Source organism: Marmota marmota, unplaced genomic scaffold, assembly GCF_001458135.2.
Source record: "Marmota marmota marmota unplaced genomic scaffold, marMar, whole genome shotgun sequence".
Lineage (NCBI taxonomy): Eukaryota > Metazoa > Chordata > Mammalia > Rodentia > Sciuridae > Marmota > Marmota marmota.
In genome coordinates, this window is record NW_025999990.1 from 4309574 (window position 1) to 4336189 (window position 26616).

General features: G+C 31.9%; 1 protein-coding gene across 1 annotated transcript in view; it reads left to right on the forward strand.

Moving 5' to 3' along the window:
* The window catches only part of Srek1ip1 (SREK1 interacting protein 1), a gene marked incomplete at its 3' end in the record, with an annotated part of 29779 nt that extends 6010 nt beyond the window's left edge, over positions 1–23769 (forward strand). Inside the window, exons 2-4 of the mRNA XM_015482172.2 lie at positions 3870–3917; positions 12192–12335; positions 23717–23769. Of these exons, the coding sequence (XP_015337658.2) occupies positions 3870–3917; positions 12192–12335; positions 23717–23769 (245 nt within the window). The remainder of the gene's footprint in view (positions 1–3869; positions 3918–12191; positions 12336–23716) is intronic.
* Positions 23770–26616: the final 2847 nt, after the last annotated feature.

Sequence of the window (26616 nt, forward strand, 5' to 3'; positions counted from 1 at the left end):
ACAGGCATCCTCCAAATCCAAAATGGACATTATTTTTTTTTTTTTTTGGTACCAACAGTTGAACCCAGAGGGGTACTTAACCACTGAGCCACGTCCCCAGCCCTTTTTAAAAAATATGTTTTATTTAGAGACAGGGTCTCCCTGACTTGCTTAGAGCCTTGATAAGTTGCTGAGGCTGGCTTTGAACTTGCCATACTCTGCCTCAGCCTCCCAAGCTGCTGGAATTGCAAGTGTCCGCCACCATGCCTGCCTCAAGCGTCTTTTGAGTTTGCTTTTGATGGTTTTTGCCATTATTCATGTTTTTTATTCCTGATCAAATTTATGTTTGTCTTGAAAGCATTTTGATTGCATGTCATGAATAGAAAGGTAAACTTTGAGGTGGGTAGGCAGCATTTTTCTTAAAAACCTTAGCAGATTTTAGAAAGGAATGGAACAAAGAGTTCCAAAGGAGCCTAAAGGGGGAAAATAGATAGCTGAGTAGGGGCCTCACAGGATAGCCTAACTGTTCAGTTTGCCATAGGTTACAAGTATCATTGTACTTCTTCCAAACAACTGAAAATTACTAGTTAACTTAAGTAGAATAAAGAAAGGTATTACTGAATCTAAGAAAAGCCTGGATGATAATTCTTGGAAAATAGAAAAGTCCAAGGGAATCCGTATTGAAGATCCTGCATGGGTTGAGACCTGGTTAGGGCTGCTGCTGCCCATGTCATCAATGCTACTAGACAGCAAATCCTGACAAAATGAATTGTCTCCACATCATTGTGTTAATTGTCATATAGATCTAAGACATAGATCTGTTGTCATTTGCCCTGGATTCAAAGACCCAGACATTTAGCCAAGCAGTCATGAAAATTAGTGACAAATGAAGCTGGAAACAAGTTTTATTTATTTTTCTATCTATTTATTTATTTATTTTAAGACAGGGTCTCACTAAGTTGCGCAGGCTGGTCTTGAATTTTCAATCCTTCCTCAGCCTCCCAGGTAGCTGAAATTAGAGGCATGCTCCACTGTACCTGGCCCTGGAATCTTAATTTAAGCAAAGGCTGGTCAGGAAATAACTGATAGGGAGTTACTTTATATATAAAGTTTTTGTTATATTTCCCTTTTATGTAAAAGTTTCAATTTTGATAAAGATGATTTCCTAGAAAACGTTTTATATTTTGTTCATTCAAAAAATATGAAAAAATTGAACAATGAATTTTATCAGTATGTTTTCTCATTAAGGAATTCACTTCTAATATATACTAAGATTATTTCAGATCTGTCCATTACAATATTTTTTAGTATATTGTGGGTAATGTAATGGTGCATTTATTGAAGTTTTGTTTAGCATTATTCAGCATCTGAAATTTCTATGGAAACAGACTTACCATTTGCCCCTATTCTCAGAGCTTTTTTTCTGAATATGCAGTTATTTTCATAATGGAAGAGCCTCAGATTATATATTATTCCAATTTCATTTCACAATTCAGCAATATAGTGTGGCATGTGTGTTCCTCAGCTGTGCAGTAAAAACCACAGGTTTATGGGGAAAATGGGATTTGGGGCATAATGCTCAAAACGTCATTAGTGGCACACTAAAAGAAAAAAAAAAGGATAGGAACCTGATAAAAACAGTAGCATAGTTATATAATAAGTTAATTGCTTATACAGTACATAAATACTACAATAAGTATGGCACTCACCTTTAAGAAGACCTGGAGGTTGTTGTGGAAGTAGAGTTCAGAAGAGATGCAGTTAGTCACTTGTTATAAAAAGGTGTAAGGAGGGTGATGATGTGAAATTGATGAGAAAAATCTTAACACCAGATGTGGATGAGTGCTGTCCACAACACTGAGGTGAACTGAAATCACCAGAAATGTTTAGAGTATGTTCCTATATGTTTTGTGGATTCCTCAGCAGCTCAGACCAACTGTTTGCAGTTTTCTGCATTCACCTACTTTTGTTATGGATGAAAGTTACATTATCCTCAAATTTTCCCCTAATATATCAGTTGCATTGAAATAACGTTTTCATTTTTAGAACAAGCATTATAGCTCTATTTATACTAGAGTAAATATACTCTATTTTTATTAGAGTAGCTCTATATGTATATTTTTAAAGAAAATTGGAATTGTGGGAAATAATCAATGTTTTGGCTTCAAGAATTAAAGAAATTTTTTTAAAATGATTTTTCATTGAAATTGACACTTTCATATTTGTGTTAATATACTTTAATGTATTATTACATTGTTTTAATAGCTAGATACCCCTCATCAAGAAAATGGAATAATACTGTACTGGACCTCTTATTGTTTGATGGAAGCCACTAATTTTGATTTACTAGATATATATGTGAACATTAAGTTTAATAAATGTTCTGCTGGGGCTGGGGTTATGGCTTAGTGATAGAGCACTCACCTAGCATGTTTGAGGCCCTGGGTTCAATCCTCAGCACCACATAAAAAGTAAATAAATAAAATAAAAAAGGTATTGTGTCCAACTACAACTAAAAAATAAATATTAAAAAAAAAATGTTTTCTGATTTCCATTATAAGAAAAACAATCCAAACTTTCTTAAAAGTGGTGAAAATTAGTTTTAACTATGTATGCACATAATGGAATATTTTTCTACCATGAAAAGGAATAAAATTCTGATATATGCTGTAAAATGATCTTTGAAAACATTCTGCTAAGTAAAATATGTCAGACTTGGAAGGATAAATATTGTATGATTTCCTCATACATGTGGCAAATTTTTACAGACAGGAAGTGGAATACAGATTACTAGTAGCTGGAAAAAGTAGAGAATACACAGTTATTTAGTGGGTACAGTTACAGTTTGGGATGAAGAAACTCTTTTGGAAATGGATAATACTAATGGTTGTATAACACTAAATATTCTTAATGCTACTGAATTGTACATTTAAAATGGTTAAGATGGTATATTTTACGTTGTGTATGCTTTACCACAATAAAAACTCAGTTTTTGTTTTATCTATTTATGTCTTCCGAATTACCTGCCTGTACTACTGATTACCCAGAGCTACTAGAAAAATTTGTAAATGTTTATCAAATTTGATTGTTGACTTCAGATGTGTTATTATATGTGACTGATTTTAACAAATCCTATAAGATTTGTATCAACTAGTTGCATGTTCTATTCATAGCCTTTTGTGAATCATTGCCTTTTTGTTTAAAAAGATGGCCTATTTTGAGCTTTTATATAGGTACATTCCTGTTTTTGTGACAAAAGAAAAACTTTAACCTGTCCCAAAAGGAAAAATGGCTATCAGAAGTATGTTTTGTTTTAGTGTGAGTTAGCATTACTCTGCTTGTTTATTGTAAAGGTGGACATTTAGCATTCAGTGCAGTTTTCAATGAAAAGTAGTTAAATTTTCAAAACAAAAAAATAGAGTTTTGAGTTTTGAGTTTAGGTATTTATTATAATACCTAGCAGCTACAGTGATTTTCCCAAAATTTCACCAATTCTTTTAAGAAAGTTTGTATTGTTTTTCTTATAATGGATATCAGAAGAACATTTATTAACCTTAATGTTCACATATGTATCTAGTAAATCAATTGTTTTACATTTGAGGGACAGGCCAAAGTATCCTGGAATTTCTTCTGTGAGGTAGAATTCCTAAAATGTTTAAGTTCTTGGCTATGTGACTGCATTTCTATTGAATTAGAAAAAAAATTCTTTGAAGTATTTATCAAATAATCTGAGTAAACTGGCCTTGAGCAAACTGATTTCTAATTATAATTGAGTAGTATTACTAAGATGAATTGGACATCATTTTTGTATTTTCTTTTCAAGAAATTTTACAATGTTTTTATGTTTTTGTTTATATACATTTCCTAAAATGTATCCAATTGCATTTCAGGTTGCAACAAGGACAATGTCAGAGCAGGCTGTAAAAAATGTGGCTACCGTAAGTATACTAAAGGCAGCATTCTGTACACTGCTCTTACTGGATTCCTTGCTCTTTGGGCAGTATACCTTGGCATCCTAATTTCAGGGGTTCTGTGCAGAGTTTCTTATTCCTAAACTAAGGTTTACAGTTGATTCAGAAATTTCTGTTAGCATTAAATATGCAGTTTTCTTTCTTGCTGTAGACCCAGTAACAGGTAGTCATCTATCTGATGACTAGCAAAGATGTCATAAAGTACAAGTGGTTAGTAGTAGATTTAGGAGTTTGGAGAAAATATATATTTTTTTCAAATCTATATATACTTATTCTTTTATTCCTTAACCTGGATACTAGACAAAGAGGTGAAGGCATTGAAAACTATTTTTGAAAATTGTTCATGTTTATTGAGATATTTATCCTTTTTTTATAAGGGTTTGATTGATTCCAGAAATTTTTCTCATGGACAAAAAAATACTTGTTTTAAACAACCATTAATCTCCATTATGATTACTGTCATAAACTGAAAAGATAAACCTAAACAGGTGAAACTATATATAATACTAAAAGAATTATAATTTTATACTGTAAATAAGTAACATTTTCATAGTTGAATTTTTTGTAACAATTCCTAAGGCTTTACTAATAGCTATTATGACAGTGTTTGCTGTTTTCTAAGTTGTTTGGAGACTGTGCAAATCATCCTGGATTGTTTAACAATGTAAGGGTGGTTTAATTAAAAAAAAAAAAAAAATCCATGCAAGAGTATAGTTTAAAAGAGCACTCAGGATATACATCTCCATCAGATGGACACAATGAAAGATGCCATGGAGGTAAGTCACAAGCTTCCAAGCAAAGACTCACATTTGGTTCAGAGGAAGTTTGCTCAAGAAGCAAAAGTGATTGCATAAGTATATATCTCTCATATAAATGAAAACTGAAGGACAGACTTGCATGTAAAAAATGATTGCCTTCTTTTCTGTTCTTTAATTTATTCATGTTTATTTCTGCTTTATTTACATTGTTTCAATTATTGCTGATTTACATGTCTCATTATTCTAGAAAACTTAGGAACCTTTTACAGATAGAAATGCTACATTTACTTAAAAATCTGGAATGGATTTCCTAGTCTCTCTATTTATATCAGTTTATTCTTTAATAACTAAGACTTCTAGGAAGGCAGTTAAACTCATTTTCTGGAAACAGAATATTTGTTCATCTAGTCTCCTAATTGCTACTTTATTTTAGATAACAATGGAAGCATCTGTAGCAATTAGTTTTTAAAAGAAGCCAAGTTAGCAAATAGTTTCACCTTCTTTCCAACTTTAGTTCTTTCTTTTTTATTATTCAGATTATTATTATTATTTTAGTGATTAAATTATTAAACAATTTCTAATTTCTCTCATATGAAAAATTTTAGTAATATTTCCCTTTTTTGTTAAAGTTACATCCCTACAACTGTTAGAAATGGTAGTCTCCTCATTTTATATATCTTTGACATAGAAACTACATTTTAAAAATAAGCTCATCTTTTATTTGGGGGCCAGAATCTTTGTGTTGCTAGTGTAGAGGTAAGGGAAAGACAAATAAGATTATTTGAAATGTCTTAGTGCTCAGAAATATGAGCATTCTTCATTTAGTTACAAAAGAATATTGTTTCTCTATCAATTGTACAATTTTAAGAATTCTAGTATTTGAAAATATTTTATTGTCTTTATGTTTCAATAGTGGGTATATTGCTGCTTCATGTTAATTTCAAGGTAGGAATGAACATGTTGCTAAATAAAATGTCTCCTTTTCATGGCAGAATTTCCTTAGCAAAATTAGTTTAAAAGAATTTTATAGAAAGCATTATTACAGTGAGTTTTATTAGATTTTTTTGAAGTTGGAAATGTATGAATAACTATAAGTACTCTAAGCCTTTCTATGGAGTAAATATCAAATAATTATGACAGTTCTCAGAAAACACAATTTTAAAAAGATCAATATAGTAGACTCATTGGTTGGATATTTATATACAACGGCAGGAAATAAAAGTAGATGTCTCAATACCTCTAATGTTTTATTTAACTTTTTTTATATAGAGCCCTTACATTTTTTTGCCTATAATCTGCTTATTAATGTTGACAAATGTTTTGTTTGGAACTCACATCTCAAATGAATTTTCTACTTTTTATAGTTTGTTTCTTTGAAGATAAAGAACAAGTTAAGATACATGTAAAGGAATTTAAGTGTAGAATTCTTCTGTCATTACTTCTCAACTAGAAACAGTACTATCTACCTAGAAATCTGTGAAGATAGGTTGTAGCTCACAATAACAGGGTGCAGGGAAAGCACTATTACATTTGAAATGTAGAACCCTGGAATTATAAGCTTCCTGCCATATTATGGACACACATCCTGGAAAATTAAGAGATTTCTGCCCCTCATCGTTTTAGAATTTCATCTATCTTCCATAGCCTTCTTGCCAATCTCTAATTTCACAATTGCTTATTTAAATCAAGTCTTTCCATAAGTACAGATTTGTTTCATAAAAACTATCATTCTTTCTTTTTTCTACATTCACATTTTATTTGTCTAAATGATGTTTAATTAAACAGATTGCAGAATAATCAATCACTAACAGACTCTTAGTAGAGTAAAATATCAACTGATGGAATACGATGTATAGGGATGAGTGGACAAAAAAAAATGACTGAAAAGTTTCATTGCCAGTAGAAGCAAGAATGTGCAGTATCACATAGGCCAGAGAATCAGACTGTTTTATGTTGAGGGAAAGTTGTCAGGTAAGACTTGTAAGTAATGAATTGAAAATGTTCATTGGCTTTGGCAAGTTGGATGCTTTTCTAGCAAGAGTAGTTTAATTAGAATGTAGGTCATGAAATAAACTGTGTAGATTCTGGCCTGAATGGGAAGATAAAGAAGTAGAGAAGGCTAATGTAGTCTCCATTTTCAAGAAATTTAGAAGAAAAATAAGAAATTCCTAAAAGGTAATGTGGAGAAAGTGGAGGGTTTTTGAGCTATGTTTATATAGACTGAGGAGGCATTAGCAGAGACATTACAGATATCTGACACAGAAGAAGATTAAAAGATTAAGTAAATTCCCCAAGGAGGTATGGCAAGGATACCTCTTCAGTTTGGAAGAAACTAAATGAGGGCAGGAATAAATTTTTTAGGTATAGAGACAAAAAGTAAAATGAAATATTGCCTGGTAATCTCAATTTTCTTTATAAACTAGGAGATAGACTTGTCTTTTTAGGAAGTTGGTTGGAGTGGAATAGGACAACTGGGCTAAGGAATTTCTTGAGTCAGGCACAGGTTTGGAAAAGTCATTTAGAAGTAGGAAAGGAAGTAGACTAAGGACAAATAAAAAGTGAGACAACTAGTTTATTTTTATGCTAATCTTTATGAGTATGTGTTGTTCTCAAGCATAGCTTGACTTTGCAGGGGTGGGAATAATCCAGAAAATTTGAGCCAAACCTTATGTTGCAATGAAATATAGTAAGTAGACAGACAAGGGTATGAAAGAGTCAAAGAGACACAAGAGTTGATCAGTAATGAAAGATTTGAGGCTAGGAGAAAATGAAGGGATTGAGGCACTGTAGGTCTTAATGATATTCACAAATATATCTATGCGTGGTGTGAAGAAATGAGAAAACTAGAAGATTGAAAGTCAGTGCAATACTGAAGTTAAAATTCTCAGAGATACAGTAGTTGCAAGGTGACAGGGAGTGTAGTCATGGAAGATAGAATATCAGGGAACCAAGAAAAGCCAACAATCTGCTTTGCCCATTAAAGCTTATGGCAGGTAAGAAGTTCCAAAGACCTCACTGAATAGAGCTATTCACCTGTAGCAGGTGGCTGTTCATCTATATAATAGAAAACACTTACTAGACAAGTGAGCTGTCTTCCTTGTGTATCCCAGAATATGAGGTCAACTTTTTAAAGTTACCAATTCATCTTAGAATTGGTTAATGTTTATTTACTTGTAGATAAATGGTGACACTGTCCAAACTGGAGTTAACTTTCAGTATGTTTCAGAAACTATAGTAAAAAGACAAGAAGAGGAAGGCAGTGATCAGGAGAGCATAAACTGTAGTACATGGCTAGGATTCAATAACTACAGAGGCCTATATCTTTTTAACCAAAATGAGAGGGGTATGAAGCTTGATTAATTGGGATTTAATTATTTAATTGAGATTAATTGAGTTTAATTATCTATTTAGTAGCTTTTGCATTCTTAAATCTGAGGATTTTAGGTAGAGCCAAAGCTTGCTTAAGTTAACAGTACATTAGCATGGTTTATATATACCATAGGCCAAGAAGTAGTCATTTAGGAGCCCTAATCAATCTTGTTTTATAAAACAAGAGTTTTGTTTTTAATTATGCATTGGCAGGCTTTTATCTGCCACAGTCAAAATGAAACTAGAGACTTTATTGTTACTTGGCATTTACTGAGTTGCCCATGTGACCACTCCTGGAATAAGGAAACAAGAGAATATACTTTTGTTTATATTGATACAATATATGGTCATAAGCTAGTATCATGTATTAAATACTTATTTGGTATTAGACTGTTTGCTAAACACTTCAAAAATAAATTTCCTTGCTTTTCATTTTTAAAACAACTTTATGAAATAGGTATCTTGGTTTTTATGAACATTCAAGATTAGTGGCTCTGGCACCAGATTACTAAGCAACAAACTTCAGCTGGCACTTACTAGCTATGTGATATTAGGCAAATTGCCTAGCTGTGGTGTGCTTCATTTTTCTTTCTATAGGTTGAGATAATTATATTACCTAATTCCATAGAGTTGCTGTGAAGATTAAATGAATTCATGCAAGTCAAGTGTTTAGATCAATGCCTGGCCACAGGAAGTCCTCAATAATTGCTATGGATGGGCTGGGGCTGTAGCTCAGTGACAAAGCACTTTCCTTATCATGCATGAGGCACTGGGTTCAATCCTCAGAACCACATAAAAATTAACAAATAAAATAAAGGCATTCTGTCCATCTACAACTACCAAAAAAATTTTTTTAAATATTAATTGGTATGGATTATTGTTATTAACAACTTAGAAAACAGAGGCTTGGGGTTATTCTAAGTGGGATTCTGGTTATCTGTAAGATTTTACACTGTACTATGCTCCTTTTTTATTCCTTTTTATTATTATTATTTTGGTAAAATGTATACAACATAAAATATACTATTTTGACCATTTTGAAGTGTATCATTTAGTGGCATTAATTATATTCACAATGCTGGACAACTATTAACACTCTATTCTAAAACATTTTTAACACCCAAAACAGAAACTTTATAAACATTAAAGCAATATCTTTCTTCTACTCCCTTCTTTCCTCAGCCCCTGGCAACTTCTCTCTACTCTCTGCCACTATGAATTTGCCTGTTGTAGATATTTCATATGATGGAATCACAAGATATTCGTGTGGCTCATTCCCCTTAGTTTAATGTTTTCAAGGTTCAGCCATGCCATAGCATGCATTGTGGCACGCTTTTTATGGTTGAATAATATTCCATTGTATGGATATACCATGTTTTGTTTATCTATTCATCCATTGATAGATATTTGAATAATGCTATAGTGAACATTGCTGTACAAGTTTCTGCTCGAGTCCCTGTTTTCAATAATTTTAGGTATATACCTAGGTGTGGAATTACTAGGTCACCTATTGGCATTTGAAAAACTTCTAAACTGCTTTGCATAGCAGCTAAATCATTTTATTTCCCACTAAAAATATACAGCGTCTTGATATTTTTCCACATCCTTACCAACATTTATTATTTTCCATTTTTTTAATTGTAGCCATTTGTGATAATAAGAAATATATATTTGATCATTGTGCCTGATTCCAGACACTGAGTTTCTAAAACACTTGGAATTTCCTGACTGATAGGGGTAATAAGAATATATTTTGTTATTCATTAACAAGTCCCTTTTAGCCAAACCTAAGTTTATACTAATACAAATAGATGGCTCTTTATGGACCCCTAGACAGCGTCAACATGGGAACTGGTTGCAAAAGAACCAACTATATAAGATTGACACTTTTAGCCCAGCTTCCATCAATCCAGAAGGAGAAGAATAAGGACAAGAGGCTGGAGACTGACTTTACTCACCAACAGTCAGTGATTTAATCAGTCATGCCTATGTAATAGGGGAAAACAAACAAACAAAAAACCCTGAACTAAAGGATTCAGAGAGCTTCTGGGTTGGGAAACACATCGAGGTCCTGGAAGCATCCCATACCCAGAGAGAACATGGAAGCTCCATTCTCCTTACCTGCACTTTGCTCTTCCATTTGATTGTTTCTGCTCTTGGTAAATAATCTTTTTCCTCTGTTCTTTGAGCCATTTAAGCAAATTATCAAACTTAAGAGGGGCTTGTGAGAACCTCTGACTATATAGCCAGTCAAAAGAATGGGTGGCCCAGATTTATGATGGGCATCTGGATTTGGGGGAATCTTGTGGGATTGAGCCCTTAATCTGTAGGGTCTACAATAATTCCAGGTAATGTCAAATTAATTTAATTGTAGAATACCCAGTTAGTGTCCAGAAAGAACTGCTTGTTGGTGTGGAAGAAACTCACAAACTTGGTGTCAGAAATTTTGACAGTAGAAAAGTATGAACCATCCTAAAAGACATGAAGTTATTTCTTGTAGTTTGAATTTGCATTTTCCTAGTGAAAAATGTATTTATGTGCTTCTTGGCCATTTGTATTTCTTTTCTGGATAAATGTCTATTTAAGTTACTTGCACATTTTTTTAAACTGGTTTGTCTTTTTGTTGTTTTTCTTTTTTATATATATTCTGGATATTAAACCCTACCAGACAGATGATTTACGAATATTTTCTCCTCTACCATAGTAATTTTAAAATTTTCCTGAAAACATTCTTTGCACAAAAAATTTTAATTTTGATTAAATCCAGTTTTATCATTTTTTTCTTTGAATGCTTGTAGTTTTAGTGTCACATCTTAGAGTCTGTTGCCAATCCAAAATGATGAATATTTACTTCTGTGCTTTTGTCTAAGAGTTTGATGCTTTTAGCTCTTACATTCTGCGGTGTCTAATCCATTTTGAGTTAACATTTGCATGTGGTGTGAAGTGAGGAGTTCACCTTTACTCTTTTGTGTGTGTTATCATTATCATCACCATTATCATCATAATCATTTTTGTGTAACCATTGGTCAATCATGATCAAGAAAATTTGAAAGCTACTGCCCTAGAGAAAACTGGTAGTTAATTAGAATGTACTAGAAGTAACTTAAGCTTCTATCAGTAGTAGGATAAATAAATAAATATGATTTTTATATAATGAAATATGATTTGTTAGATGAAATAAGAAAATTACTTCTACTTATGGTAATGTAAGTGAATCAAAAAACATACTGAGTGGCAGAAACAAGTTACAGAATGATAGGTATAATGGTGTTTATTTCTTGAAAACACAACATACAATAGCATTGTTTGGGAAAGGTAGACATGAACCTCAGTGTAGTTAATTCCGAAGACAGAATAAATGAGATTGAGACAGTTTCAAAGGTAATATAAACTGCCTACCTTTGTGTGTGTTTGTGTGCACATGCATGTGTGTGTGAACATTTGCCTTAAAAGAAAGTAAATGTTGACATGTATGTGATAGGTATCTAAATATTGATTAAATTGTTTCCTGTACTTTTCTGGTATTTGTATATTAGATTTTTTTAAAATGTGTTACACAGTAAGTAGACAGTTATTACAGTTTTCTTATAGGGAGAGTCATTAGGAAAATGATGTCAGAATTAAAATTTTAGGTATTCTTTAGAAAAAAGCATATTCAGTTACATTAATTTAATGCATGTATATAATTGTGACAATTTTAATTAGATGAAAACTGTATAATTGCATGATATAGTAGTTAAGCTGAGAAAGAATAGAAAGGAGTAAAATATATCATTTCAAATATAATAGTACTTAGTTTAGTTTAAAATATTACATACTTTTAGAAAGGGAAAATACAGTAATTCAACACTCTAAAATTCATACGAAGTGTCCCCCAAAATATTAATTGAATTAGAACTTCCAGCAAAGAAAGGTAAAGGATCTCTTTTCAGAAGAAAAGTATAGGGAAAATAACTAAACTACCATCAACTAAATAAAAACTAAAGTATTTTATAAGTTATATTATTGAAATTGTAATTTGTTGCTTACCAAGAGGCAATAAAATAAAAATACACAGCGTATAGTTTATTTCTCTTTCTTTCTCTGTCTCTCTCTCTCTCTTTTGTTCACTTAGCTGGTCATCTGACTTTTGAGTGCCGCAATTTTCTCCGAGTAGATCCCAAAAGGGACATAGTTTTGGATGTCAGCAGTACAAGCAGTGAAGATAGTGATGAAGAGAATGAAGAACTGAATAAATTGCAGGCATTACAGGAAAAACGTAAGCAATAATTTTTTTCATCCCTAATGTTTCTAGATGTCCTGCTGTGTTATGTTATGCTCATATATCGTATTTATCATTAAGACGTTTTCTCTATTTTATGTAAAAGCTACTATTTTATTGGTAAGAAATAAGCTTTTCACATTGTAAGTAATTTGCCTAAGATCGAAAACCTCCTCATAGAACCAGGAGGTAACTTTGTTTCTGATTCCATAACCCTCATTTTTGCCTTTTAGTTGTTTATTTTTTTCCCATTATACTAGAATATGTCACATGGTACATAGAATCTGCTTAATTTGGTTTCTATCCCCGACTATTTTGTACACAAAAGATAAGTTGTATTCTTTTCCAACATCTTCTTATATTACAAAAACTCAGTCTTTTTTTCCTGTTAACCTCTGCACATCTCAGCATCCTGTCTCAGAACTAATCTCAATAAATAAAAGTGGAAGAACTTTAAGAATTTGCAGTAGTAGAGAAATACTAAACCATCTAAAATTCACTTTTTAAAAAAAAATTTTTTTTAGTTGCCAATGGACCTTTGTTTGTTTGTTTGTTTGTTTATGGTGCTGAGAATTGAACCCAGGGCCTCACACATGCTAGGCAAGTGCTCTACCACTGAGCCACAACCCCATCCCTCCAAAATTCACTTTTGTCTTCACTTGAGTTTTCAGATCCTATTATTCTTGATGCTGCTGGTTTCTAAGGGAGATGGTCAGGAAAACAGATTTATTGAAGTCTGTGATTATTTTGTTTTTAATAGAACTAAATGGTCTGTATAATGTAGAAAGTTGACATCTTACCCACCATCCCTAAATGGAAAAGGAAATCATTCCCTCAGCTACTCTTTTATTCCCTTACTTTTTTGGTAACTTTGTTTTTGAACATGTTTACAAACTGTTCCAAAATTATTGCAGTTACAAAAAAAAGGCTGATACTCAAAAGGAAGTTAAAGTGTCAGACAAAGAAGGTTTCAAAACAAAGAATATTACCAAGAAAAAGGGGTTTTTTTTTCATAATGATAAAAGTTCACTTAGTCAAAAGAACATAAAAATTCTATGTATTTAATAACATTGAGTAACAAAAACTATGATAGATCTATAAGGAAAAATCTTTCTGAATTAAGAAAAATATCACAGTTAAAATTTCTAACACCTCTCTCAATAATTAGTGGAACAAATACACAGCAAATCAGTAAAGATACAGAAGGGATGAAGAGCAATATTGACAACTTGACCTGCTTAACATGTATATAACATGTCATCCAACAGAAGCAACATACATAGGACATCTTCGAAGATAGATTTAACTCTGTGCCATAAAACAAGTGTCAATAAATTTTTAAAGGTTCAAGTCATACAGAGATGCTTTCTGACCACAAGGAAATTAAATTACAAATCAATAGCAGAAAGCTACCAAGAAAATTCTCAAATGTTTAGAATCTAACACGCTTCCAAATAATTAATTACATCAAAAAAAGCAGCAAAAGAAAATTAAAACATATATTGAACTGAATGAAAATAAAAGTATAGCTAGACATGGAGGTACATACTTATACTCCCAGTAACTCAGGGGGCTAAGGCAGGAGGATTGCAAGTCTGAGGCAACTTAGTGGACCCTATCTCAAAATTTAAAAGATAAAGCTGAGGATGTTACAGAGGATAGAGTTAACCCTGTCAATCCCCAGTACCACAAAGAACCAAAAAAGAAAAGAATATTTCTGGGGTAGCTCTATAACAGGACTTAAAGGCAACTCTACAGCACTAATGTATGTGTCAGAAAAGAAGAAATGTGTCAAAATTAATGACTTTACCTTCTACTTTACCAAGTGTAGGAAGGGGAGACAAATGAAACCCTTGAAATTAAAAGAAAGGAGTAATACAATCAGAGATGAAATCAGTGAAACGGGAAACAGAAAACTAATGAAAGTAAAGTCTGATTCTATAGAGGATATATAAAGTCGAAAAATCACTATCCAAACTAAGTAGGTAAAGAGAGAAACACCAACATTACAGATATGAATATTAAAGACATAAGGAAATATTATGAGCAGATATATACTGATAAATTAGAAAACTTAGATAAAATTACTTGAAAAATACAACCCAGAAAAACTTTCAAAAGTGAATAAATACATAGAGTATCCTGCATCTACTAAAGATATTAAACATTTAGTTTAAAACTTTCAACAAAGAAAATTTCATGCCCAAATGGCCTCTTTCATGAATCCCACTAAACATTTAAAGTAGAAATAATATTATTGCTGTATAAAATATCATTTAAGTTGAAGAAACTATTTCCTAACTCAGTTTATGAGATCAGAATACCCTGATAACAAAACCAGATAAAGTCACTACAAAAAATAACTTAGAATGTCACATAAATACAGATGCAAAAATTCTTAACAGAATTTTAGCAAATTGAACGCAACAATATATAAAAAGTATGATGTATTATGACGAGAGTTTACCCCAGGAATGCAAAATTTGTTTCACAATCAAAAGTTAATCAATGTAATTTACCCATTTTAATAGACTAAAAAAGAAAACAGTTTAGGAAAATTTATATGAGGAAGTCCATCCATCATTTAGAGATTATAGAGATATATATGATAAAATTTAGAAATATACAGATATATTTAGATATATAGATATAGATATGTCATATACATATCTGATAATTCTCAGCAAACTAGAATTCAAAGGAACTTCATCAACGTGATAAAAACTATGAAAAAAAAGAACTAAAAGATTACATTATATGTAATAAAATACTGAATGTTTTCCATGACACAAAGGAAAAGACAGAGATATCCACTTCTACCCCCTCAACTGCTGGCAATCATAACTAGTACAATAAGGGGCTCAGGGGAGGTAACCAGATTGAAAAGGAAAGAGTAAAAACTGTCTTTATTTAAAGATGAAATTATCATCTATATAGTAAATCCTATGGAATCCACCAAAAATCTTCTAGAACTAACAAGTGCTTTGAAAAGTATTAAGAATAAATTTGACAAAATATATGCAAGAATGAAACGTACAATACATTGTTGAGGAAAGTTAAATGAATTAACAGAAAGATATACCATATTTATTGAATGGGTGCTTCAGTCTTTTTAAAATGTCATTTCTTTCCAAATGATCTATAGATTGAAAACCATCACAATCAAAATACCAGCAGTCTGTTTAGAAATCTACAAGTCAATTCTAAAGTTCTTGTGGACACGTAAAGAACTTAACATAGTCAAAATACTCTCAAAACAAATAATGTAATATAGGACTAACAACCTAATTTCCTGATTTATTATACAGTTACAAGTAATCAGAACATTGTACTGTTGATGTAAAGATAGGCCCATGAAAAAGAATGGACTCAAATATATATGACCAATTAATTTTTTTTTTTTTTTACATTTAAGTCTGTGGCTCATTTTTATTGGAATTTTTATGAGGTGGAAGATTTATCTCAAGGGTTTTTTTTTTGTTGTTGTTGTTGCTCATTTGTTCGTTTTCCTTAAGGATGCCCAACTGTTCTAGCACTATTTGATTAAAAGGCTATCTTCCCCCATTGGCTTGTTTTACATTTTTGCCAAGTATCCTTTGGCCATATTTCTATAAGTAAATTTCTAGAGTCTTTCTCTTTTTTATTGATCTTTGTGTCTTTCCCTCTACTAATGGCCACATAATCTTGATTGATATAGCTGTGTTGTAAGTCTTGAATTGGATACACTGAGTGTTAACAATATGATATCCACATGTCTTCTCACTTATTTAGGTCTTTGATTTCTTTTATTATCATCCATGTTCTATACAGTATATATTTCATTAGATTAGTGCTTTTTAAAAAAATTATAGATGACATTATACCTTTAATTTTCTTATCTGCATGTTCATTGCCAATAAATAAAAATTGAATTGATTTTGGGGTTGGGAGTATAGCTCAGTGGTAGAGCATTTACTTGGCATACATGAGGTCCTGGGTTCAACCCGCAGGACTGGTGTATGGATGGATGGATGAATAGGTAGATAAAGTTTGGTATATTTATCTTTTCTCCTTGATGAATTCATCAATCTTTTCTAGATTCTTGTAGTATCTTTGGGATTCTCTATGTAAAACATGCCATTTGTAAGTATGGAGTTTTATTTCCTCCCTTTAAGCTGTATCTCTTTTATTTTCTCTTCTTGTTTTATTGTAGTGACTAGAATTTAGAGCACCATGTTGAAAAGAGTGTTTAAAGATAACATCCTTTCTTCATTCCAATCCTAGGGAAAAGTTCATATTTTCACTATTAAGTATCAAGAAAGCAGATGAGTTTTTGTTTGTTGTATTTTTCTTCCTTATCAAACTAAAGAAGTTCTTCCATTTCTAGTTTTTTCTGGGAGGTTTAGTTTTGTTTTATCGTGAATTCATGTCAAATTTTGACATGAGCTTCTGCATGAGTTGATACAATCATGATTTTTTTCTATAGCCTATTAATATCATTAGTTACATTAACTGTGGTGTGTTTTTTTTTTGAATATTGGAATAATCTTATGTCCCTTATATAAATTATAGCCATGATGTTTAATTTTTTTATATTTGATACTGAGTACTTCACTAATATTTTGTAAAGGATTTTATATCTATGTTAATGAATGATCTTGGTCTATAGCTTTCTTATTTTGTATTGTTTTATTCTGATTTAGTGTCAATGTAATATTAGCTTCATAGAATATTGGAAGAGTTTTCTCCTCTTTTATTTTTTGGGTGAGATTGTGTAAAATTTTTGTTGATTCTTCTTTAAATGTTTGGTAACATTCTCCAGTAAAATAGCTGAGTCGTCAAATTTATATCTATAGAATTTTCATAGTATTTATTTATCCTTTTGTCATCTGAAGGGTCTGTAGAGATAATCCCATTTCATTCCTGATATTGGTAATTTGTATCTTATTTCCATTTTTCTTTGATTACTAAAGTTTTGTAAGTTCTTTGTTGAATCAGTTTTTCTCAATTTTCCCTCATTTTCAGTTTTAGCAATTTCTCTTCTTTATCACCTCCTTAGTTCTTGCTTTGAGTTTTATTTATTTATTTATTTACTTGAGTTCTTGGGATGGAATCTTAGAATATTGAGACTTTCCTTTTTTGTAAGTATTTAGTGCTCTATCAGACAGTTGTGATATATGGTAAAAGCAGTTTGAATGCTGTATTTCTATATTTGTTAAATGTCATTTAAAATTTTTTCTTCGACCTTCCATTTTGTCTAATGGATTATATTTACAAGTTTGTTACTTAGCTTCCAAGCATTTGGAGATTTTCCTTTTATCTTTCTGATTTTGATTTCTTATTTGATTCCATTATGATCAAAGATATACTCTATATGATTTTAATTCTTTTAAGTTTTTTGAGGGTTATTTCTTGGCCCAAGATCATATTCAGTAGGCATTTGAAATATATATTCTACTTTTGGGGGGTGGAGTACTTTATAAATATTGATCCGATTATATTGGTTGATGATGTTGTTGATTTATTCTTTATCATTCCTGACTTTCTGACTTTCTATCAATTGTTGTAAGGAAAATATTGGTGTCTCTTAGTGTAATTCTTGATTTGTCTGTTTATCTTTTTCAATTCTGTCAGTTGTATTGAAACTTATAAAAGTCCCCCCCTCTGGTAATTTCTTTGTTCTGAAGTCTTATGTTTTTTAAATCTAACATTAATATAGCCACTTTTTCTTTCCTTTGATAAATATTTGTTTGGCATTTTTATCCTTTTATATTTAACATGCCTGTATCAGTGAATTTGAAATGATTTCCTTGTAAACAGTGTATATTTTGAGTCACATTTCAAAATCCACCCTGCTAATCTCTTACGTTTTAATTGGTACATTTAGACTGTTTAAATTTAGAGTGATAATTTATACTTTAGGGTTTAAGACCACTTTTTTAAAAAAATTATGTTCTATTTTTTTCATTCCTGTTTTCTTTTTCCTGCCTTCCTGTGGGTTGCTTGAACATTTATAGAATTCCATTTTGATTTATATATACTCTTTGAATATATTTTTATGTTTTAAATTTTTCTATGGTGTTTTGTATGGCTTTGTTAAAGGATACATTGGATGTCACATGTTATATACTGACTTAACACAATCTGTTAGTATTATCATTTTACCAATAAAGTGGAGAAACATTTCCACTTTTTAGATCTCTTTACTCTCTCCCTTTTACAATACAGTTGTCCTAAATTTTTCTTCTACATACTTGTTATGGTTTAGACATAGAGGAGTACTTCAAAAGCTCATGTGTGAGACAATGCAAGAATGTTCAGAGGTGAGATGATTAGATTATGAGACCTGTAATTTAACAAGTAGATTAATCCACTAGTATAGATTAACTGGTGGTAACAATAGGCAGGTAGCATATTGCGGGAGGAAATAGGTCACTGGGGCATGCCTTTGGGGTTTATATTTTGTCACTAGTGAATGAACTATTATATATAACAGTATCTTCACAGTGTTCTTCTTTTCTCATCAATGCTCCAGGATTGCTTTTACTTTCTATTAGAGAACTTCCTATACTAATTATGTCTGCTGTTGACACATTCTTTTAGTTTACCTTCACTGGAGAATGTCTTGATTTCTTCTTCATTCCTAATGGATACTGAGGAGAGGAGTCTAGGTTGACAAGTTTTTTTTAGTGTTTGAAAAATGTGCCACTTCCTTCTGGCTTCCACACCTTCTACTTAGAAACCTACTTTCTTTCTAGTTGTTTTACTGCTGTTCATAATTTATCATTTTTTTCTAGCTGCTTTCAAGATTTTTTGATTATTTACTTTCAAAAGTTTAATTATTCAGGAGGCCAAGGCAGGAGGCTCACAAGTAAAAAGCCAGCCTAAGCCAGGCCCTAAGCAACTTAGCAAGACCCTGTCTCTAAATAAAATATGTTTTAAAAAGGACTGGGGATATGACTCAGTGGTTAAGCGCCCCTGGGTTCAATCTCCTGTACTCCCCCCCCCCAAAAAAATCCAGAAGTTTAGTTATGATATTTCTTAATGTGGATTTCTTTGAGTTTATCCTATTTGAGGTTAACTAAGTTTCTTAAATCTGTAGGTTTATGTCTTGCCAAATTTGAGAGGTTTTAGCTATTATTTCTCCAAAACTTTTTTAGCCCTGCCTTCTTTTCTTCTCTTTATAGAACTCCAACAATACAAATGTTAGATGTTTTTCTCCATAGGTCTCTAAAAATCTGTTCATTTTTTTTTCTAAAGTCTGTTTTGTCTCTTGGTCAGTTTGAGTGATTTCTGTTGATCTGCCTTCTAATTCACTGATTATTTATCTGTTCCTTGCATTCTTCTGTTAAGCCTGGTTTCTACTGAGCTTTTAAATTTCAGTTTACTATATTTTTAGTTCTAAAACTTTTATTTGGTTCTTCTTTGTATCTCCTATTTCTTCTCTGTTTTTCATTTGTTTCAATGTGCATTATTACTTATAAAAGCATTTTATAATGGTTTTTTATAATGTTTTGAAAACTGTTTCATATAATTCTAATATCTTTTGTGGTGGTGTCATCTAATGAATATTTCATTTTTCATCCTGGTTCTTGATTTGATAAGTTATTTTCCATTGAAATTTGGACTTTTAAAATTTGTATTATGAAATTCTGTCTTGTCTTTAAACCTTTTGTTTTATCTGGTGTTCACTCCAGAAGGAAAATTGGGGGTGCTGACTTCTTACTAACAGGCAGAGTAAGAAGTCTAGTTCCCCACTCAGCAATCATCAACACCCAAAGTCAGCATGGCTCCTTCCTACTGCTAGGTCAGGGTAGGAGTTCCAACTCCCCATATGGTCTCCACTGATACACCCTAAGTGGGTGGTCTTGTTTCCATTAGGTAATGGTAAGAATTCTGGCTTTCACCAGGCTTCCCCTGATAACACTTAGTTTGGGTGGAGGGATAGCTCATTATTGCCAGATATTGGGATGGAAATTGAGGCTCTCCATTTGGTTTCCATTGACATCATTAGTGAAGGTCTCCTTACTGGCCCTTGGGGATTAAAGTTGTGGCTTTGTAATTGGAATTTTCTCAAATGCCCAAGCAAGGTGATGCCTAAGAGTAGAAGCCTAGACTCCCATTTGGCCTTTACCGGCATGGGTACAGTTGGTGCCATAATGTTTTCTTTAGTATTTAGCTGGAGTATAGGGCAGTTATTTTCTAAAATTTCCTTTTTAGGTTGCCATTTTCTCAGTTCTCTGACTATGAAGGACATTTTTTGAGGGGGTAGGGAGACATTTTTGTCTGGTAAACTGTTAGCATTGCCAGGATGCCAGCTTTTTCAGCTGCAAATCTAGGATATATGAGGCCAAAAGGAATCTCAGAGAAGTTACTACCGTGTCATTCCCTATATTTTTCAGACTCACTAACTGGTCTGTCTTTGTCTATCTTTCAGAATCATCTTCTATTTGTTTTTATAGTATCCAGGAATTTTAATTGTACTTAATGAGAGAAATGGGAAAATTACTCCATCTTCCCAGAAGGAGAAATTCAACTAATTCCTGACAGAGTTGAAAAATGTAATTTTGTAGAAAAAGAAGAGTCTTTCAACAAACAATGCTAGAAGAATTATATTGTAGTAACCTTTAATCCCTATGATGCAACAAGTATAAAAATTAACTCAAAATGGATCATAGGCTTTAGTTTAATATCTAAAGCTTCTGGAAGAAAACAGAAAAAAAGTCATTGTGACCTTCAGTTAAGTAATGTTTACTTAAATATGACACAAAAAGCACATTTCATAAAAGGAAAAAGATGATAAATTGGATTTCATCATATCAAGGACTTTGCTGTTGGCAAGTAAAAAGATAAGCCATAATCTGGGAGAAAATATTTGCCAAATGATATTTGATAAAGGGCTTGTATCTAGACTTTACAAAGAACTCTCAGAATTAAGTAATAAAGTAAAATTTAAAATGAAAAGATTTGGACAGCTCACTAAAGATAACATGACAAATGACAAGCACATGAAAAGATGCTCGGCATCATTTTTCATTAAGGAAATATAAATTATAGCTGCAGTGAGATATCTCTCTGTACCTACCAGAATGTCTTAAATTTAAAAAGTTAAAAATGCCAACTGTTCATAAGTTTGTTGAACAACTAGAACTTTCTTAACCACTGCTGGCAATGTAAAATGATGCAACCACTATGGGAAGCTGTTAGTTTCTTCAAAGTTAATCAAGCATACACCTATCATATGGCCATTATTCTACTCCTAGATATTTTCCCAAGAAAAATGAAAGCATATATTTTTACACAACTGTTCATAGAAGCTTTGTCTATAATACCCCCAAACTAGAAACAACCTAGATGGCTTCAACAGGTTCATGGATAAACAAATTGTGGTATGTCTATACAATAGATCTGTTCACAGAAACTGGTCAGTAGTTGCCTGGGGTAGGAAGGGATTACAATGTGGTGCAAAAGTCTGAGAGGAGTAAAGGGGATGTTTGTCTTGATTGTGGTCTCAAGCCTTATCAAATTTTATACTTTAAATATATGCAGTTTATTATATGCCAGTTAATATCTTAATAAAGTAGTAATTATAATGCTTGCCACTGATGGAACACTTATCATATGCCAAAATAGCACTATGTTTTTATACCTTGCTTTCTTTTATCCTCAATAACTTAATGAAGTTAATATGTTCTGTTCCCTTTTTAGCTTGAAACTTGCTTAAGTTCATATAACTAGTAATTCAGTAGGCTACATGCAAAGATCAGTCTGCCTAACTCCAAAGCTGCTCTGCGTGTTGCCTCTCATGCCTGTTTCTCATGATAAATATACAAAATTTTTAAGTTTGTTGGACATATTTTCTCAGTACATGTCTCTCCTCTAGTAACAAAACTCATAATTGGGAAATAAAAGCTAATTTGAGATAAAAGGAAGTTAAAAAGAAATACAAAAGTACTAGTATTCTGATGGAGTCAACAACCTCTGACATACATGTTGGCTTGACCTTCCCTTTAAAGCTCCCAGGCACCCCATTCTTGGTATTTCTAACAGAAGTCACTGAGTAATAGAGTGTCCATTTCATACATCAAAAATCATATTTTTTCTGTTTAAAATAGCTCATGTATAACTAATTAAAAGTAAAAAATAAAATAGCTCATGTGGTGGCACATGCCTGTTATCTCAGTGATTTGGGAGGCTGAGACAGGAGGATCATAAGTTCAAGGACAGCCTCAGCAATTTAGCAAGGCCCTAAGAAACTTAGTGAGACGCTGTTTCAAAAATTTTTAAAAGCTGTAGGTGGGGGGGATGGGGATGTGGCTCATAAAGTGCCCCTGGGTTCAATCTGTAGGACTGAAAAAAATAGCTCAGAATCTCTTCTAGCATCTATCACTTGCACCATTTTAGTTTTTCTCTTGTAATGGAGAATTTTTCCAGGCAACTGGCATTCATCAGTTTACTAAATAGCTGCTGGCATAACTAACAAAACCTGGATACCAGAAACAGAGATGAGTTAGAGATAAGTCACTTCGTTTTGGTTTTGCGATTTGAGTCTGCACATACATGTTGTCATTTAGTTTTTGTTATTTACTCATTTAATTTATTTATTTTACAGGCTTTGGGATCAAACCCAGGGCCTCACGCATGCTAGGCAAACATTCTACCACTGAGCTACATCCCCAGCCTGATATGTCTTTTTAAATGCTTGCTTTATTCCCTCATCCTGTTTTACTTCCCTTGGCTCTTTTTCATTTTTTTTTTTTTTTTCAAAATTTTGACCAAGCTACCTTTTTCACATCTTTTGCTTATAGCATTTGAGAAAGAGGTGATCAGAATTAGAAAGGAAAATGGGTAACTGAGAACTGGAATTCATTAAACATGGTTCTGGACTTTCACAAATTTCCTTCCCCTTAATATATTTTATATTTGGTCTGGCCATTTTTTCTTTTTTGTTTGTTTGTTTCTTCCACCACCCCCCCCCCACTTTTCCTTCATCATTTTTTCTAATCTACAGAGTACTTCACCTAACTCATCCTATCTTTAACCCCACTCCATTCTAATTTTAACCTCTATGATTTTTCCNTTCCCCCCCCCCCCCCCCCACTTTTCCTTCACATTTTCTCTAATCTACAGAGTACTTCTCAATGATTTCTATTTTCTTCTTTTTTTTTTCAGTAACTCTTACATGTGTCTTTATATGTTGAAGATATCATCGTATTACCTTTACCAGCTATGAAAAGAAAACACATCTTTGAGGCTTCTGTCATTTGGCTTTACTGCCTGTTCCCATTTCATATGTCTCCATCTATTTAACCAACAACTAAAATTTTAAAATATTTCACATCATATTAATATCGGTAGCTTCATGGTAATCTGATTTTTTCCTTGCCCTCTCCTTACAGGAATAAATGAAGAAGAGGAGAAGAAAAAAGAAAAAAGCAAAGAGAAAATCAAATTGAAAAAAAAAAGAAAAAGGTATTTTATAAATAGCATCTTTAAAAAAGAAAAAAGTAGAACCATGATTCCAGGAAGGATTATAAACCTTTATTTTTGATATATAGTTCAGTTAATTTAATGTTAACATTTTCTTAATAGAAGTTAGATATTCAGTTGTTTCAGTAAAATAGTAAAGTCAGGTAAAGAATCAAAAATAAAGTCAGTACTCATTCACCTTAATTTTTCTTTTTACAACAAATCAAGTTATAAATGTGTGATAACACCTATTCTTTTTTATATTTTATTTATTTATATTTTAAGTTTTAAATTTCAGAATAGTAGCTAAGCTACTTTTCACATTTTATCTTCATAAAGATGAAGTTGGAACTTAAATATTTGAATTCTCATATAATCATTATCATGCCTAAGTAATTAATTTATTAATATAATTTAATAGAATTTGTCAAGCTAAAAATTCTTTCGCGTCTTTCAGAACCTTCATCAACCACCTTCAAATTTTTACTATTATTTTAACAACTAACTGATTAAATAAATTAATCAAAAGTAGTAAAAGGCTACTTCTTCCCTGGTTAATGAATGAGTAGTTTCATTCAGACTAGAATAAATATACACATATAGACACATATACCTTTTCTTTAAAAGCAATTAACCAATTGACCATAGTTAGGTCTTATTTGAACCTCTCTCAGTAGGTTCTCTATATTTGATGTTGTTACTTTTTAGTGTTTTTTTGTTTTTGTAATTACATGTATTTGAACACTTCGGTGTTGGAAAAGTTAACTCACTTTCAGGTCTTAGGAGTAAATAATAATCTTTAACATAGAAACTGCTAGGAACCGTTTCTGACTATTGTTGACATATTTGTGCCAGCTCAGTAGGGTGAATTGCTTACGTGAAACATGAGATTATTCATTGTCTTCTAAGTTCTGATATACTTGTTTTATAATAACAGATTATTTATTCAGGGCTGTCTCTCAAACCTCAGAGATCTTAGGGCCTGAAATTAAAACCTTTATGTAGTTAGAGATAGGGCCACCTTATAATATGCTATGCTAGGCCTAAATTTTTTCCTTAAAAATAAAAATCCAGAACCCAAAATCAAAAGAAAAGAGAGCAAGCAGAGAAGTCATTCTATTCAGAATACAGAAGTCAAGCAGGGTCTTTAATAGGAAAGTAAACCAAATTTGACAAGAGCAGAGCTGAAAAGGGAGCCAGAGAATACATAAGAAAATAAGCTTAGTAGGTGATCAGAAGTCTAAGGCAGTAGATAGACAAGCAGAAAAGATGCAACATTATAGAAATGAGAGAAACTTTGAGTCACGGAAGTCACTCTGAAGACTGAAGATAGCTTGAAACCCTATAGTCTCATGCATTTAATTTTGTTCCTCTATTATATTAGTCTCAGTTTGGGTTTTAATTCCTAATAGTTACATCACTGCACTAACTTTTTAGATGCCTGCTTTAATTTAAAATAACTCAATTTCCATCTTGTCATATGTATTTGGGGCTTAGGTCATAAATAGAGTGTTACATACCTCTTTATATAAAATCTTAAAAGATGGCTTTTTTGGTTTTTTTTTTCTTTTTCAATATTAGGGGAAGCATTTTTTGTTTTGTTTTTCCCAACTTTGTGTTAGTGTGATATTTTAAAAAATGAAGAATAATGATAAATCGTACTCATTTATGTGTATAATGTATTCATTTAAAAGTATCCTTTCTGAAAAAAAAATAATTAAATAAATAAAAGTATACTTTCTGTAACTAATGAAAGTTACTTTGTAATCCAAGTATCCATCTGTATAACTCTGCAACTAAAGGGATCAAGTACATTAACTTGAAAAATTAAAGGAATTATAAAAGTGCTCTTATTGTTCATTTTCAGCTTTTATTCATTCATACTGAGGTATAATTTTAGCCATCTTTTTTATGTATGATAATTGCAGCCTTTTGTGCTCTTTTAAGAGAATATGCTAACAAGTCATTATATACAAATATGATGTATATAATACATTATATACAAACACTTGTGTATATAATGAGGCTTGATGAATATCGCTTTGTTTGCCTTATAAATTTTGAAGGGTAGCACAGCCTCCAAACTGAAAATCACAGAAAAAGTAATTTCAACCTTGTTAAATTAAAAACTCATTACTAAAATCAAGCAGAATAGAGATATTAGTTTTTGTCAGTTTTTGTAACCAGGCAGAAAAATAGTTAATTCATCATTTTTGGAGAATACAAAGTACATTTGAGTTTCTTTATGTTTATACTTCCTCTTTACTCCAAGAAGAATTTAAGATAGCTCAAATCCCATTTAAAATTACCTATCAGTAATAAATATGATTTTCAATCAGTGTGTGTTATTGCCCATAGGTCTTATTCCAGTTCCACTGAAGAGGATACTTCAAAACAAAAGAAACAGAAATGTCAGAAGAAAGAAAAGAAAAAAGAAAAAAAGACCAAATCAAAAAAAGGGAAACATCATAAAAAGGAAAAAAAGAAGAGAAAAAAAGAAAAGCATTCTTCTACTTCTTATCGTTCTGAATTCACCAAAAAGTAACTGAAACTTTGGCCTGAGTCACTAAATTTAAAAATTCATTTATAAAAATTATTTGCCCTCCTTAGAATTTGCTGTATGATTATGCTTTGCAATATATCCCAACCTTTTCACATAGACATTTTTCATGTGTAGAACCATTATCCCTCTGGCCATATGTATTAAGTCAGCCTTGTTACTTAGTAGCCATGCCCCAAGTATAGATATTTGTACATATGAAACATCCTTTTTGACATTTGTGTCTCTGTGTGTTTGGCTAGTGCTATTACTTCTATGTTGATTATGGCT